The following is a 17,549-nucleotide window of genomic DNA, read 5'->3' on the forward strand; positions in this document are numbered from 1 at the left end:
CAGTATGTTCTCATCCTGGAATTTATGTCTAGATCCTGATATTTATGTCCTAATCATGGGCACTTTCCTTGTATATAGTTCCCATTCTGTTTTAAACGCATAAAAAAAATCTACTCGTCTTCCTTGGCTCACAAGTTGCACAGTGTCCTCCATAGCACAGCATCCTCCTCTATAGCTGGTACAGTGGTTGTCAGCTTTCATTGGTGTGCCTGTTATGGTGATGCATGACATCACTGTCATGTGCCCCCAGTCACGGGCATGTTGACGTCAGCTGTTGGCTTCTGTTTGGCCTGATGGGTCTCTGTGCCGCAATGCAGTTCAGCTGGATGTGTGTCCTCGGATGCACATCTCGCTGAAGTAGGTGCTGGGGTCGATAGGCTCCCTTCACCCTTGAGCCCGGTTGTGGTCATGACCTCTGTGACCGTGATCGTTACGCCCCTGGATCCGATATTCCAGAAATCTGGCCTTTATGGAAGAGTGACTAGAAGAAAGCCATTTTTGGAAGCAAGCCATAAGATGTCCAAAAAGGCATGTACTGTAAGTGACACAGTTAGCATGTGGAAGGAGGTGCTTTGGTCAGATAAGATCAAAGTAGAACTTTTTGGGCTAAATGAAAAAACTATGTGGGGAAGAGAACTAACACTGTACATCACCCTCAAAACATCATCCCTACCGTCAAACATGGTAGTGGCAGCATCATGCTGTGGGAATGACTTTTTTCAGCAGGGACAAAGAAGCTGGTCAGAATTGATGAGAAGATAGATGGAGCTAAATACAGAGCAATCCTGGAGGATAACCTGTTAGAGGCTGCAGAAAACTTAAGGGGTATTTTACACGTTGCGACATCGCTACCGCTATATTGTCAGGGTCACATCATTAGTGACGCACATCTGGCGCCAGTAGCGCCATTGCAATGTGTAAATCCTAGGAGCGACGATGAACGAGCGCAAAATAGTCAAAAATCGGTGATCTGTGTAGCGTTGTTCATTTTCATAATGCCGCTCCAGCTGCAGGTACGATGTTGTTTGTCGCTCCTGCAGCTTCACACATCGCTGTGTGCAAACCCGCAGGAGCGACGAACATCTCCTTACCTGTGTCCCGCCGGTAATGCGGAAGGAAGGAGGTGGGCGAGATGTTATGTCCCGCACATCTCCGCCCCTCTGCTTCTATTGGCCGGCCGCTTAGTGACGTCGCGGTGACGCCGAACGCACCTCCCATTTGAAGGATTGTTCGGAAGTCACCTCGACGTCGCTGACCAGGTATGTGCATGTGATGCTGCCGTAGCGATAATGTTCACTACGGCAGCGATCACCAGATATGGCATGTGCGACGGGGGCGGGTACTGTCGCGCTGGACATCGCTAGCCGATGCTAGCGATGTCGCAACATGTAAAGCCTGCCTAGGACTGGGGTGTAGGTTCACCTTCCAGCAGGACAAGGAGCCTAAACATACTGCCACATATAAAAAAGCATTTTTATGTGTGTGTGTGAAAGGTCCAGTCAAAGGTCAGACTTAGGGCGGCTTTGCACACTACGACATCGCAGGTGCGATGTCGGTGGGGTCAAATCGAAAGTGACGCACATCCGGCGTCACTTGCGATGTCGTAGTGTGTAAATCCTAGATGATACGATGAACGAGCGCAAAAGCGTCGTTATCGTATCATCGGTGCAGGCTCCGACATTTCCATAATGCCGGTGCCGCGACAGGTACGATGTAGTTCCACGTTCTTGCGGCAGCACACATCGCTGTGTGTGAAGCCACAGGAGCGAGGAACATCTCCTTTCCTGCCGCCGGCGGCTATGCGGAAGGAAGGAGGTGGGCGGGATGTTTACATCCTGCTCATCTCCGCCCCTCTGCCGCTATTGGCCGCCTGCCGTGTGACGTTGCTATGACGCCGCACGACCCGCCCCCTTAATAAGGAGGCGGGTCGCCGGCCAGAGCGATGGTTGCAGGGCAGGTGAGTGCATGTGAAGCTGGTGTAGCGATAATTTTCGCTATGCCAGCTATCACAAGATATCGTACCTGCGACGGGGGCGGGGACTATCGCGTGCGACATTGCAGCATCGGCTTGTGATGTCGCAACGTGCAAAGCCCGCCATACAGTAAATCTCATTGAGGATCTGTGGCAAGTCTTGAAAATTGCTATTCAGAGACACTCTCTATCCAATCTCAAGGAGCTAGAGCTCTTTTGCAAAGAAAAATGAGGAAAAAAAACTTCAGCTTTTAGATGTGCAAAGCTGGTAGAGACTTACCACAAAAGATCTGCAGAAGTAATTGCAGCAAAATGTGGTCCTACAAGTTATTGACTAAGGGGGGTTGAATACAAATGCAAGTCACAATTTTTAGATTTATATTTTAAACATGTTTTGAAAGCGTATAATTTCCTTTACACTTTGCAAATACTTGCTACTTAGTATTGATATATCACATAAAATACATTTAGGTTTGTGGGTGTGACATGAAAAAATATGGAAATGTTCATGGGGTATGAATACTTTTTCAAGGCACTATCTATGTCATATTACCATGAAATAAATAACAATTAGCCTGATTACATAGTTAATCTTCACAAGTATGAATAGATAGTGCTGTAAGAAATATTGCGGTATCATTGTAGAACAAAATGTAAAACAATAGGAACGCCAATTATTATTCTACTATTATGATGGAGAAAAAGTCAAGCCTTCATTCTCCGACACTGACATTACTCACCAAGGCTTGCCAGAGGAGGCAACACTCCCTCAATCATAAGAAGTCCATAAACTTCAGAAAATCTCACCTCACACTCTATTTGTCTTTGCCCTCATTGTAAGAAGCATATTTGTACTGACAAGTCAGTCTCAACAGTATCGGCGGAAGAGACGCAGTCCCACACTGCGTTTGCATGTCTCTGAACAAAGGATTGCAAATCTGTGTGGCACATATGGGGTATATAAGAACACAGCAAAACACAGGCAAGGATTCACAAAATGAATGCAAGGAAGCCTTAACACGTACATACAGAAAGCGAATATAAACCTCGGGCCGCTGTGAATGAAGCTAGGGCGGCATTTATCAAGCACATTTGTGATTTAGTGACCAGCGCTAACAACTTTTATTGTTGTCTTCAACTGGAAAAGATTAAGAGCCGTATTTACTGCTAATAGCTATTTAAAGCCTTTTAGAGGTAAATAATCCCAGCTTCTACACACTATGGTTAATGTTTTTTACTGCTCTAATAGCTGGCATAGTAAATTACAATATGGAAAGTGTGTACGATATATGATATGGGCACTTTTCTAACCTTTTTTCTTATTATACTAATGCATGTAAATTTAAAAAAAGAAAAGAACTTTACAACTGGTTTAAAAATGTCCTACTGTTTTGTGTATGCAGCTGCTATGTAAATCTACAGTGGCATGCAAAAGTTTGGGCACCCCTTGTAAAAATTACCGTTATTGTGAACAGTTAGGCAAAATGAAGTTTAAATTATCTCTAAAATGCATAAAGTTAAAGATTACACATTTCTTTTGTGTTTTAGGCAAAAAAAAATATTTTAAGCTTTTACATTTTTAAATAAACAAAAGGGCCGATGCAAAGGTTTGGGCACTCTGCATGGTTAGTACATGATAGCACCCCATATGGCAAATATCACAGTTTATAAACGCTTTCCATAGCCAGCCGAAACACTTTCAATTGTTGTTTAAAGGATTTTCGACCATTCTTGTTGCTGGAAAAGAGGATGACTTCTGACACGCCCGCACCGGGGCTGTGGGGCACTCGTTACCGGGCTGCGGTTCTGTTTCTGGGATGCTGCGGTGGCAAGTCCCGGTTTTGTGATCTCGGCGGTCTCATTTAAAAGGGATAATAGTAGGAGATGATAGTTCGTGACGCCACCTGTGGTACTCGGCCAGAGATAGCCGACGCTGTGGGATGGGACCTCTGGGACCGATGGTGATGCAGCTTGGTTGGTATAGCTCTCCACAGGTAGAGCGGGCCCCAGGGCAGTTGGGAATGGTAGTAGGTGATGGCAGGGATGCAGGGGCGGGGGAGAAGGTGAATAACGAAACGACACAGGGACGCAGTCTCAAGGTTTTTACTCACTGTAGCAGGTTCCAAGGTAACAACTAGTAAGTGACCTAATTTGGAGTGCTGGGTTCCCCTGTGGTGGGATCCAGTCGATCCCAGGTAGTTCGGAGGTCAAGACCAGTGCACCTTTCTAGTGTTCCTTGACTGATAGTCTTCCTGCCTTCACTTCACTGATTTCTCACCCAGCTGCCCCACGCCTATGCACACAGTGCCCTGAGCCGGTGTCTGCGGACCCTGTTGGGTGGCTTGAATCTCTATCCCTTGGCCCTATGGGGTCATCTTCCATCGGATTCATGTGTGGAGTTGGCTTTGATACTAGATGTGTCCTTAGCCTCTGGTTTTACTAGATGAGCACGTTGGTTCTTCTCCTCTAGTCTAGGAACCAGTCTGTGTTCTGCGGCCAATTCCCTCCACTCCAATATGTTGTATGTGGAACGAGGCTTGGGAGTATGGCGCACTTCCTGTGGGCTCTAGGACCCGTTCTATCTTGTGCCTGGGTCGAACTGCACCAGCTCCAGACCACAGGTCTTCACTCCTCCACTGCTCCTTCTCGACTCTCTAACTTCCTTTCACAGGCTGCTCCCCTTAACTAGGCTCCACCCCCAGGTTAGGTCGTATTATGTGAAAGGAGATGCCATCACCAGTGGTGGCTATACATAGCATTAATGGCACTAAGCCCTAACTCTGACCCAGTGGGGATCTGCTAATTGCGAGTTTTGTGTGTTTTGTGTGCATTACTGTGGATGACCTCTTCCGTACCCAGGATGAAGTACTCTGGCTGATATACAGTACCTCTGTGGCGACTGAAGCCTCAGGGGGGCAACACTTCTACAAATGGGTAATGATCCTAAACACACGTCAAAATCCACAATAGACAGGGGCATAATGACCGCGGTCGCAGAGATCGCGACTGAGCCTGGCAGGGTTGGAGGCCCAACACCCATTCTGCAGAGAAGCAGCTGGCTCCTCTCTGTTAGAGAGGAGCTGCGCTGTTCAGTAGCAGACCTCGGGGCTGCTATCGGGCCCTCGCCTGTCATCGCACAAAGTAATGACGAAGGATGGAGCGGAGTGCTCTGCTTCATCCGTCATCATTCCCCCTGTGTCTGTACTCAACATCTCAGTGCAGCAGAATGTGGTGATGTCACTACTGTGCGACTGCAGTGCTGGGACATGCAGAGTGCAGGATGAGATGATGCCCTGACCGGAGTAGTGGGGGAACAAGGAGAGCTGAGGACTTGTTTATTTTTTTATTATTAGGGAGTACACAGTGACCAGAGGCCTATGGGGGTGCATTATACAATATGGGGACTGCATAATACAATGTGAAGGACGCCTTATACATGGACTATGGAGATGGAGGTGCATTATAAAACATGGAGGACTATGGGGGTGCATTGTAATACATGGAGGACTATGGGGCTGCATTATAATATATGGAGGACTATGGGGGTACATTATAATACATGCAGGACTATGGGGCTGCATTATACTATATGGAGGCCTATGGGTGTGCATTAAACAGTATGTGGGCTGCATAATACAACATGAAGGACACCTTATACATGGACTATGGGGGTGCATTATAATATATCAAGGACTATGGGGGTGAAATATAATATATGGAGGACTATGGAGGTGCAGTATAATATGTGGAGGTCTATTGGGGTACAGTATAATATATGGAGGACTATGGGGGTCTAGTATAAAATATGGAGGACTATGGGGTATAGTATATTATATGGAGGACTATGGGATGCAGTATAAAATATGGAGGACTATGGGGGGAATTATAATACATGGAGGACTATGGGAGGTATATTATAATACATGGAGGACTATCAGGGTGCATTCTAATATATCAAAGGTTATGTGGGACCCATTATATTATATGTAAGGCTAAGTGGGGGCCATTATAGTATTTGGAGAGCTAGAAAGGGAAGACAAAGATAAAATCATGAGATGGGAAAATTTTGTGCTGATGGAAAGAGGTTCTTATCCTCAGCACCCAGCTTTCCCATGCTCTGATATCATGGAAAAGCTGGGTGCTGAGAGAAAGATGTATATCAGAGCATGGGAATGCTATGTGCTGAGGGAAAGATGTATAGAAGAGCATGGGGAAGGTGCGTGCTGAAGACAAAATGGATATCAGAACATAGGAGAGCTGGGTGCTGATAGAATGAGCGATTTCAGATCATGGGAAACATGGGTGCTTAGGGAAAGAGCTAAGTGTAAGCGACACTAGCCCGTACTTGCAGTTTCATCTTAATTATCCTGTACCCCGAGTGTCGGCGTCATTATCCTGTACCCAGAGTGTTAGTGTATGGTTGGGGTGGAAAGGGCCCAGGTTCAAACTTTCCACCAGGGCTCATCAAACTCTACACCACTGACAATATACTACTTCAAAAGGCGCAAGCTGAAGGTTTTAGAATGGCCCTCACAGTCTACTGATCTTAACATCACTAGAAATTTGTGGCTAGACCTCAAAAGAGCAGTGTATGCAAGACGACGCAGGACTCTCACAGAACTATAAGACTTTCCAAGGAAGAATGGATGAAAATCCCAAGAATTGAAAGACTCTTAGCTGGTTAGTTGTTACAAAAAAATGTTTTAGCTGTGATACTTGCCAAAAGGAGTGCTACTAGATACTAACAATGCAGGGTGGACATCCTTTTGCAGTGGCCCATTTTTTTTTTGTTAATTTGAAAATGTAAAAGATGAAAAACAATTTTTGTGCCTAAAATACAAAGGAAATGTGTCATTTTTAACTTCATGCCTTTTAGAGATTGTTTCGTCAACTTGCTTAACTGTTCACAATAACAGTAATTTTGACCAGGGGTGCTCAAACATTTGCATGCCACTGTAGGTGTCTTCCATGTCAAGAGCCATTTCACAAGCTTCATTCACAATGATGCGTTTTGGCCAGGGTTTTTTTTTACATAAATACCGTACTTTTCGCCTTATAAGATGCACCGGATTATAAGACGCACCCCAAATTTAGAGATAAAATAGGTAAAAAAAAATAAAAATGGGGTTCGTCTTATACTCCGGTGTTGTCTTAGTGTTGTCTTACCGGAGGGGGCAGCAGTGGTGGTGAAGCAGGTCACAGGAGGCAGAGGTTCTGCTTGCACACGTGGCGGGTCAGTGGCTGCAGGTACGGCGGCGTCCGTGACGGCAGGTGTGGCGGCATCTGTGGTGGCAGGTGCGGCGGCGTCTGTGGCGACAGGCGTGGCGGGTCAGTAGTGGCAGCGGCGGGTCAGTAGTGGCAGCGGCGGCGGGTGAGTGATGCAGCAGATCGGTGCCGTGAGTGTCCCAGTGTGTCCGCGGTCCCGGTTCAAATGATGGCGCCCAGAGTGGCGCATGCGCAGATGGAGCTCTTATCCAAGGGCTCCATCTGCGCACGCGCTGACTCCCAGAGCGGTGCGTGCGCAGATGGAGCTCTCATCCAAGAGCTCCATCTGCGCACGCGCTGTCTCCTGGTGCCATCATTTGAAACTGGGAATGCGGACGCACTGGGAAACCTGCCGCACAGCCGCCCACCCACACAGAGAGGCAGCCGGCACCGACAGGCACCCGGCTGCCGCCCACACGCAGCCATAGGCACCCAGCTGCCGCCCGCACACAGGCACCTGGCTGCCGCCCGTACACAGGCACCTGGCTGCCGCCAGCATGCAGCCACAGGCACTCAGCGCCCGAACGCACCAGATCGCCACACAGACAGCCCCCCAGGTAAAGCTATATTCGGATTTTAAGATGCACCCCCCATTTTCCTCTCAAATTTTTGGGAGGAAAAGTGCATCTTATAATCCGAAAAAAAATGGTAATGAAAAGGTCCTATGAGTCCAAAGTCCATTATACATTTCCATGTTTGCTTTTTACTCTTTGGCAAATTCTGATGAAAAGTATTGACCAAAACAACAAGTATGAAGAAGGCCACACTGTCTGTCATCTTATTCTACAGTTGATACCCTATTCATCTGCTGCCTCGGTCTAAACTGTTGTAGTGAGAGTTGAGCAGATACATGGAAGTTTGGGTTCTGCAAGCTCAGATAAACTTTAGATAAACTTGTGCTCTGGACCCGAACTTGACCTGATTCTCATTGGAACTAACTGATTGGGCAGTTCAGCTCTTTGCCGGCATACAGGCAGTCAAAAACATAACATTTCCGAGGGCAGGAGGACAGAGTTTTTTTAAATTTTTTTTTGTACACACTACATTTACTCCCAGTGCAAGCCATTCAAATATGGCACTGGGTCGAGCACTGAGCATATCCGAGCACAGCAATGCTTGCTCGAGTGGTTAGCATACGTAAATGTCATGATGTGACTTGTTGGATAATGGGGGATGGGGGCCCCTATGCTAGGGGGTCCTACGTTACCCATAATCTTAGGGATACTCTTAAAGGTGGAGTCCCATTCCTGGCCCTGCTTCTGCCAGACCTAATCTGATTTTCCCCATAACCCTCCCACCAGGGAAGGATGGGGAAGGACTGTGATGTTAAACGCAAATGAAAACCAAAACTTTAACATAATGCATACACACACAGGATAGGACAATAAGAAATTTTGGAGGAAAACAAGAGCAGGAAGGAAACTACAAAAGACAACTGCGGTAAACGCCACAACCACACAAAGCAACAAGAACTACAAGCACCAGAAAGTCTGAGACACCATACCAGACCAAACAAGACAAGCTATAGCTGGCATAAGTGAAAGGATCCAGCCACTATATATAGGCAGCTGTGATAGGCTCCCTCACAACTGGTGACCAAAGAGAGGAAACTAGCAACCGTTAATCTCTGCTAGTCTGCTTGTCTGTCTATGAATCAGCACATAGCAGGCTGACTCAGAGTTGCTCCCATACACCCGAGAATCTCGCAGGTGGAGTGTCAAAATCTGCAATCTGAATAGGAACTGACGCCACCTTGACAGTGGGCAAAGTTACTGAAAATTTGTGTGTGACAGTAAAGCACCCAAACTTGAACACTGATTTTTTTTGTAAAGTTTGTATTCAGTACGAACATTGAACAATAAACCGCATGTTCGCACATCTCTAATCTTTAGTTGCAGCGCCTTCTTAAGAAAAAAACAACAAAGTTTCTTACATATCTGGAGAGATTTTCTATTCCATTGTATAGTGTGAGATGAACTACAGGTAGCAGGCAAATTAAAGGACTCAAAGTGAGGCTTTGGGCAATGTTCTGTTGCTATACCTGTGGGCCTGTTGTTTATTTGGTTGTTACTTTGACATGTACTATATAAAGAACTGCATCAAGAACCTAAACATTGTTGTTGTCCATGTAACTCCTTTAAGTTTATGCAATCATATTTTCAAATGGTATTAACCTCTTTCACCAGCGTAATTCACCTGACCACACTGAAAATGGTTTGAGAAACATGACAAAGAGTTCAATTGTTTGACTTAAGCTCCAGACATCCTAGATTTCAAGCTGAGCAGGCCTCTATGAGTTGTGCTGAAAAACAGGTCAAATTTGTTAAAGCTCAACTTTCCAACAGTATTTAAACAATCTGCTGATTATGTACTGGAGCCAGGTTCCTAAGCAGACATGCAGATATCTTGTGAAGCCCATGTCTTATTGAATCTGAGTTCTTTGCGGGCATGAACAGGGTCTATGCAATAGAACTAGGCGAATTGTAGTTCATAAAGTAATGGAGACTTGTATGTCCGCCACTCTGTATAGGGAGTTGATACCGTTGATACACACGGCACTTCTGGGGTTGTGCTCAAGTAGGGTCCAAAACCATCTCAAGTAGATGTAGAAACTTGGCACTCAATAAAAACGTGAATAGTGGTCTTTTATTGAGAAGAACTTGTAGCACAGACGTTTCGGTCAAAGACCTTAATCAGTGTGCGTGCAGGTGGTACTCAGAAGGTATAGCAACTTAGCAACTGGCGTAGTCAGGTATGACGCGGTGGACACTGCATCATACCTGACTACGCCAGTTGCCAAGTTGCTATATCTTCTGAGGACCCCCTGCACGCACACAGATGAAGGTCTTTGACCAAAATGTCTGTGCTTGTGGTGGTCCTACAAGTTTTTCTCAATAAAAGACCACTATTCACATTTATCTTGAGTGCCAAGTTTCTACATCTACTCTGAATAGGGAGGCTGGGCAAAGTAAACATGAGTTCTTTGGAAATTTAGAGGAGTAAGCCAAGGTACAATTAATCAGCATCTTCTATACATGAGGTGATAGAACAGTTTCCTGCAAACACACAGCTATCTAACACTGTTCCATGCAATAGTAGATTGAAGGCTTTAATAACCTTCACACAGGGCTTCCAGGGTAACAAATATGACAGTCTGTTCCCAGATTATCTTCCCTCCTTAAACAGAGTCTTTTTCCTTACACAGTGGATGTACACAGAGCAGAACACTGTACCTTATCGTTGCAGTGAGGTTGGGGGAAGGGTGAATCCTGTGCTGTTAACTCTTCACTATCCTTCTGCTGCACAACAGATTGCTTTTGAACTATCCTGTGTTGTTCTCCACTCATGGCAGTCTCTGTCCTGCACTAGCAGATCTCTGTAGCTTCACTTTTCTCAAGATGCATACACTACACTATTCTGAGCACTGTTCCTTCTTCTTTGCAGAGAGACAAACAGATACTCATTTCATTTTTCAGAGGCAAATACACACTCTCCTTCCTGCCTCTTGCTGCAGCTTTAACTCCCCTGTTGCTGGACGATTATACATCATCTGTGCAGTTCCTACTTGTCACAACCTTGTCATCAAGTTCCATTCTTCCAATATTCAAACATTTTAGAAAGAGATATTTAAAAGTAATACTTGCATGCTATATTAATTTCTTTTCTGTGAAAACTACACTTCTAAATTCACATAAACAGTGGAACACATTCCTGTTCCTGTTTTATTGTTTTATATTTTACTATACAGTCTGTACCGGTAGTTATTTTGTAGTACAGCATTGCTACCATGTACGTAGATGTAGTTCCCCAGTAAAAAAAATACACTTTAAAAAAGGAAAAAGGTGCAAATGTAAAGATGAATTTGGTGCAAACAAGAAAATGTACAAAACACCAAAATCAAGACCAAAATAGGTGCAAATGCAATAATGAATTGGGCCCTTATTTTTTAGCAAGAATCCCACATACCAAAGTGTTTTAGTCAATTGAAAACAACAAAAAATAGTTCTAATAAATAGTTTATAATTAGTTGGCACTTACATAACTCTTCCCTGTGTCTCTGAGAGCTTGATTTTGGCATGGCAGTTATGGTGACAAGGGGACATGGATTCCCTCCCAATGTGTGGCACAATGTCTGGTGCTTGAAATAAACTTTTTGTGGATTGCAACTTTTCTCCAATATCTGTAAGTGGGACTAAGAAGGACAAACAAGTCAGTGCAGAAACCTCACAGAAACATCAATCAGGTGATCATGCAATTTGAATGCAAGTTTTCCCTGATTCTCTCTAACCTCATTCTCAGTAAGAGCTCGTAAACACTGTCTATGATCTTTTAGTATAGTGAACCTGGTTTTTGTGCCTTGTTATGCTAACCCTGCCAGACTTTGTGTGAAGAAGATATTCTCTCCTTGAAGCATTGCTTCTTTGTTAAATTGAAGGCATTTGAAGGTACAGTAGATGGCTCATGCACCTTTTTAGCGGGCCTAGAGTAGCTCTGTAGTGCAGACATTTACATGAGCCTGAAGCTGATAATATAACCTGCAATATGACTTTCTGCAGCATTCTGATAGTATGGAATTAGAGATAATAAGATCTAAAATTGAAATTCACCTAATACCATGGAAATTCAATGCACAGCAAATTTATACTGTGCTAATTGGATGTCCTTTATTTTGCTCTTGTCTGGAAAGACCCTAGGGCATAATAAATATAAGATGTAAAATAAAAAAATAAAAACTTATACTTACCTTACTGTTCACCTCTGCTACTCACTGTCCCTTATGCGGTCCTCAGCACCTTTTCTTGTGCATAGATGTCTCAAGCATAGTCAGCCTGAAGTCCTTGCCTAGAGTGTTGGATTGTGGCACAGGTTGGTACATCACAACATGTGCCGTAACCTTATAACGCTTACTCTAAGTCAGGATTTCTGGCTGTGGTTCTGGTGTTGTTTTCCTGTCTGATGATGGTTTTGGTGCTGTATTTTTTCATATGAAACAATTGTTTGTTCTATATATTGAAGTATGATACCGTATATAGCATAACTGATCAGACAATTGTATGTTACAGTCTCTTAAAGGGAATCTGTCACCAGGTTTTTACCATCTAATCTGAGAGCAGCATAACGTAGGGACAGATATCCTTATTCCACTGGTGTTTCAGTTACTGGGCTGCTTTATATACAGTAGTTTTAATAAAATCACAGTTTAATCAGCAGTAGATTATTATTAGAGGACTACTTGGCATGCTGCCAGGTAGTACGGCATATTGATGAGCTCTGCATAATTGCTAGATCCACAGCAGAGAAAGCATTGATTTTATCAAAATGACAGCAAACAGCTCAGTAAGTGACACATTGCTGGAATCAGTGTCTCTGTCTCTACATTATGTTCCTCTCAGATGAGGTAGTAAACACCTTGTGACAGATTCCCTTTAAAGGGAACCTGTCACCACTTTTTCGGCCTAAAGTTGCGGCCACCACCACCGGTCTCTTATATACAGCATTCTAACATGCTGTATATAAGAGCCCAGGCCGCTGTGTAGAACATAAAAAACACTTTATAATACTTACCTAACGGTCAAGCTGTGGTGGAGTTGGGCCATATGGGCGTCTTCGGCCAACTTCATCCTCCTTCGGAAGCCTGTGTGCTCGACACATCCTACGTCATACACACTCGCCGCTCCCGCACAGGCGCACTACATACTTTGATCTGCCCTGCTCAGTGCAGATAAAAGTGCGCCTGTGCAGGACCTCAATGCCGGAGAGTGTGGATGATGTAGACGCGTCATGCACCCCGTCTACAGAAGAAAAAAGATAAGAATGGCTGAAAGAGGCGGCGCCAACACCGGACAACGGAGACGCCCATCTGACGCCCATCTGACTCAAATCCACCGTTGTGCGATTGTAGGTGAGTATAATAAAGTGTATTTTACGTCCTACACAGTGGCCTGGGCTCTTGTTAGAATGCTGTATATAAGAGCCCAGTGGTGGTAGCTGTAGCTTATAGGCCAAAAAAGGTTCCCTTTAAGGTGACTAAATAAAAATGAGTGAATACAAAAACAGCAAAACCCAAAAAAAACAATGACAGAATTGCATTTGTTCACTGCTGGTTTAAATTGCACTTTGGGGAGCGGCGCCATTTAAATTTTCGCCTCAAGCAACAGAAAAGCTAGAATGGCCCTGCTCTTTCTTCTTTATTTTGTGCCACCACCCCATGCTATCCACTTAGTATCAGCAATGAAGGTTTTTGCAGCCATCCTCCATTAACATCAATATTCCAATGCTGTAAAACCCTGCATTAGAAACTAGAATTTCTGAGTTTACTAAGAACACTGGTAAGGTATGAAGATTATAAATTCCATGACTTAGTAAAGTCACTCTTACCAAGAGAGCAGAGTATGTGTAAGGGTAATGATACGCCAAGTAACAGACATCTTCGTAATGTGGGAATTTCACAGTGAAAGTCAAGGTGTAATATTTTCTCCTTTTTCCATCAGATCCTCTATAACAAAACAGGTTTCTAGTGAAGAACAGAAAAGAAAAGAGATGTTAAAATATTTTACAATTAGAATAGGAGGAAGGTGTAGCATAGTCTACTGCGGAGGTCCCTAACCTTTCTGAGCGTGAGAGCCACATTCAGTTCTGAGAGAGGGTTTTGTGTACATGATGATGAATGATTTTATTGATACAGAATGATTTTATTGTTTATTAGCAGGGATGATCGAATACCTCAAATATTCGGCTTCGCGAATATTTTCCGAATAGGTCGCCGCTATGCAAATATTCGATGCGCAATGTAAGTCTATGGGAAGCCCGACTAGGTCAGAACAATTGTTATTTGGGGTCTCCCATAGACTTCCATTGCCCATCGAATATTCACGAATAGTAGAATAGCGGTGATATATTTGGCAAATATTCGCAAAGCCGAATATTTGAGGTATTCGATTATCCCTATTTATTAGTACAATTATTTAAGGGAGGTGAGGTAGTAAAAAAAAAAAAAACATTTCTGGCCTTTTGATTTGCTTTCTATTGCTTACCAATTGAGTGAATTAATTCCATATTTTAATAGTACCAAATATGCTTTTCCAAATATTTTTAGTTTATTTTTAATGGGAAAAAAAGATGGTGACTTGAACTTTTATACTGTTCTAAATACCTTTGTGTTTTATAAAAAAAACAAAAACTTTTTTTTAATTATTTTTTGATCTCCTTAGAAGACTTTCACATGAGATTGGTCGATTGTATATATTGTATACTGCTACAATAGCACAGTTTGCAGAATATAGTTAAAATAACCCCTTCAGCAAAGCTTCACAGGAAGATCAAGATGACTGCTGAAGACCCCCTTCTATCATAGTAACCCATCCATCCCTCACAATTGCATCGTGGGGACCAATGGGGCCAGTATACTTAGCCAGCGGCGCACAATCCAATTAATGCCTTTCTCAGAGATGAACAGTGGCATTTACATTTTCAACAGTCTAGATGTTATCTACGGCTGTTAAGCTGGGTTTACACACTGCAACATCGCAAAGGACATCGCTGTAACGTCACCGGTTTTGTGACGCAATAGCGACCTCCCTAAGTCTCTGTTAAGTCTCTGGTGAGCGTTCAAACAGGCAAACCTGGCCAACAACGCAACAGCGATCCGGACCTGCAGAGCGACCTAGCTGGTTGTTGGGGACGTTGATAAGCAGCCTTTTGAAAGGGAAGTTGCTAACAAAGTCGCTGCAAAGTCTTCACACATTGAAACTTCATGCTGCACAGCGGGAAACAAAGGACCTAGGAATGGTCCTGAACAACTTGTAGCGATCAGCAACTTCACAGCAGGGGCCGGGTCGCTGATAGGTTTCACACACTGCAACATCGCAAACAACATCGCTATTGCGTCACAAAACCGGTGACGTTACAGCGATGTCGTTTGAGATGTTGCAGTGTGTAAACCCAGCTTTACAGAGAACAATAGAGAAGGGGTTTATTGTAGCTTGTGTCTACGCGTTTCAGGAGCTCTGCTCCCTTCATCAGGACATACAGCACAAAAAAAACATATGTTTTTTTTGTGCTGTATGTCCTGATGAAGGGAGCAGAGCTCCTGAAACGCGTAGACACAAGCTACAATAAAGGAACATTGATCATCTCTTTGTCCTCCTTCCTGATGAACAGCGCGGCATAAACCCCTTCTCTATTGTTCTCTGTTATCAACCACGGGGGCTGCAGCAGATTTCATCTCTACAACATAAGCTTTCATAGTAGTTGTGACTGTCACGACTACTTAAGGTGAGTGCATTCCCTTCAATTTTTCCTGGATTATACCGGGTAAGACCCTATTGCGCTTTTTCTTTCCACAGTTTATTTCGCTTTAAACCCAGCTTTAGACACAGCTGCTATTTATACAATATAGCTGGTATCTGCCACATGTAGAAGGACCTCAGCTCCTGAGCCACCTCCACACCTTCTAGGATGTGAACACAATGTCCTTTTTTAGAAAGGGGCTAATCAAGCATCTACATCCCAACAATTTTGAATGTAGGGCAAAAATCTAAAACAATACCTCTCATACCAAAGCATTTTTTTTCCAGCAGAGATACTGTATATACGTAGTGTTGACCCTTGCTTACATTTTTTTTTCATTATATATAAAAACAACAGCACAGTGTTGGCTGAAATCTTTGGTCATTACTAAGTCACATTTGAATAGTGCGACAACGTCAAGGAGCCTTTATTGAAATCACAGCTCTTGAAAGGTGGTGAATACTAACACTTGATAAGAAGTATTCATCTGTCAGGAGGCACAATTTTCTTTGAATATGAGACCAGCCATTATATTCACTTTACAAATAACCATTAAACTATATTGTACCCACTAGTGCATTTCAAACCAATTTCCTCACACAGCACCAATTATTCTTCTGTCTAACCTTCCTAGTTTAAGAGTATTGAGAACAAGTTTTCAGACAAATTGTATCATCTCTGTTGTACTCGAGCACAAAATTAACTGTGGTGCAGAATATGGAGGCTGTAATCTTACTTTAAAGTATTCATCAGCTTGGTCTTAAAGGGGTAGGCTCACATTATTATATTGCTTTAGTTAGACAACATAAAAATAAGCAAGTTTGCAATTGACTTGCTTTTTTTATTTGCTGTTTTTCTTCTGCAATGAGAGCTTTTATCTCATATAGTGTACAATTGATTTCAGTTCAAGCTCAGCCTCCAGTCCCTGCCCAAATCCTGGGCGAGTGTGCACAATAGTTACATTCCAAGATAGAGGCTAACACCTAACATAAGCCTGCTCACCTCCCTCTCTTTCCTTTTCAGTTCCTGACAAGTTCATGTTACAAATCTTGCACAATCACCAGCCCACATCCATTGGCTGCTTCCAGTGCAGGTTGTCTAATTAGAGCTCTCACTCAGGCATGTGCTTGTTTAAATGCCCTATTATCTTTATGTTTAAAAAAAATTATATCAGGGTACACTCCAGAACAAATCACGATAGTTGAATGTGTTAAAACAGAACTTGAGCTGAGCTTTATAGTTTTACTAATACGACAGCTCTGCTACTCACCAAAATTGTCACTCAATGAAGAGTTTACAACCTGCCAGCACCCAGGAAGTAAGAAGATTGTAGAGCTGTGAGCTGCTCAAGAGACAACATAAGAATAACCTTTTAAGAAAGGGTTGTAAAACTTATTTTCACTCAAGACCACATCAGCATTATGGTTCCCTTCAAAGGGCATCTTGTAATTGTAAGGACTCTTGGAGATCTTCTTGAAACACGATACAAGCATGGACTGCAATGCACAAACTGGCCAGGGGTTAAAAGAGAGCTGTCACTGGGTAGAAGGGTTATATGAGAATAGTCCCTGGGTTGTAGGGCTGTAGAAGTGCTGTCCCTGGGTAGAAGTGATATACATTAGCTGTTTATAGATACTAGGACTACACGACAGCTGTTTCTGGGTAACTGGACTATAAGAGAGCTGTCCCTGGATAGTAGGGCTAAGGTAGTAGGGCTATCCAAGAGGTGACCCTGGATAGTAGTGCTGTGCTACATCTGTCCCTCGGTACTAAGGCTATATAACCTGGGTAATAGGACTAAAAGAAACCTGTCAATGGCTAGTAGGGCTTTACGACAGCTGTTCCTGAGTAGTAGGGCTACATGACAGCTGTCCTTGGGTAGAATGACTATATGACAGCTGTACTTGGGTACTAGGGCTAGGGTAGTAGGGTTATTCAAGAGCTGTCTTTAGGTTGCAGGACTAAGGGTGCTGTTCCTGGTTTGTAGGGCTAAGGGTACTGTCCCTGGGTTGAAGGGCTAATG

The 17,549-nt window shown here is 43.6% G+C and overlaps 1 protein-coding gene across 1 annotated transcript in view; it reads right to left on the reverse strand.

Annotated features, from left to right (window-relative positions):
* The window catches only part of AGBL1 (AGBL carboxypeptidase 1), a 1,396,462-nt gene that overhangs the window by 928,547 nt on the left and 450,366 nt on the right, over positions 1 to 17,549 (reverse strand). The window contains exons 16-17 of the mRNA XM_075345952.1: positions 13,616 to 13,751; positions 11,276 to 11,429 (exon numbers count right to left, since the gene is read on the reverse strand). Of these exons, the coding sequence (XP_075202067.1) occupies positions 11,276 to 11,429; positions 13,616 to 13,751 (290 nt within the window). The remainder of the gene's footprint in view (positions 1 to 11,275; positions 11,430 to 13,615; positions 13,752 to 17,549) is intronic.

This window comes from Anomaloglossus baeobatrachus, chromosome 4 (genome assembly GCF_048569485.1).
Source record: "Anomaloglossus baeobatrachus isolate aAnoBae1 chromosome 4, aAnoBae1.hap1, whole genome shotgun sequence".
In the NCBI taxonomy this organism is placed as follows: domain Eukaryota; kingdom Metazoa; phylum Chordata; class Amphibia; order Anura; family Aromobatidae; genus Anomaloglossus; species Anomaloglossus baeobatrachus.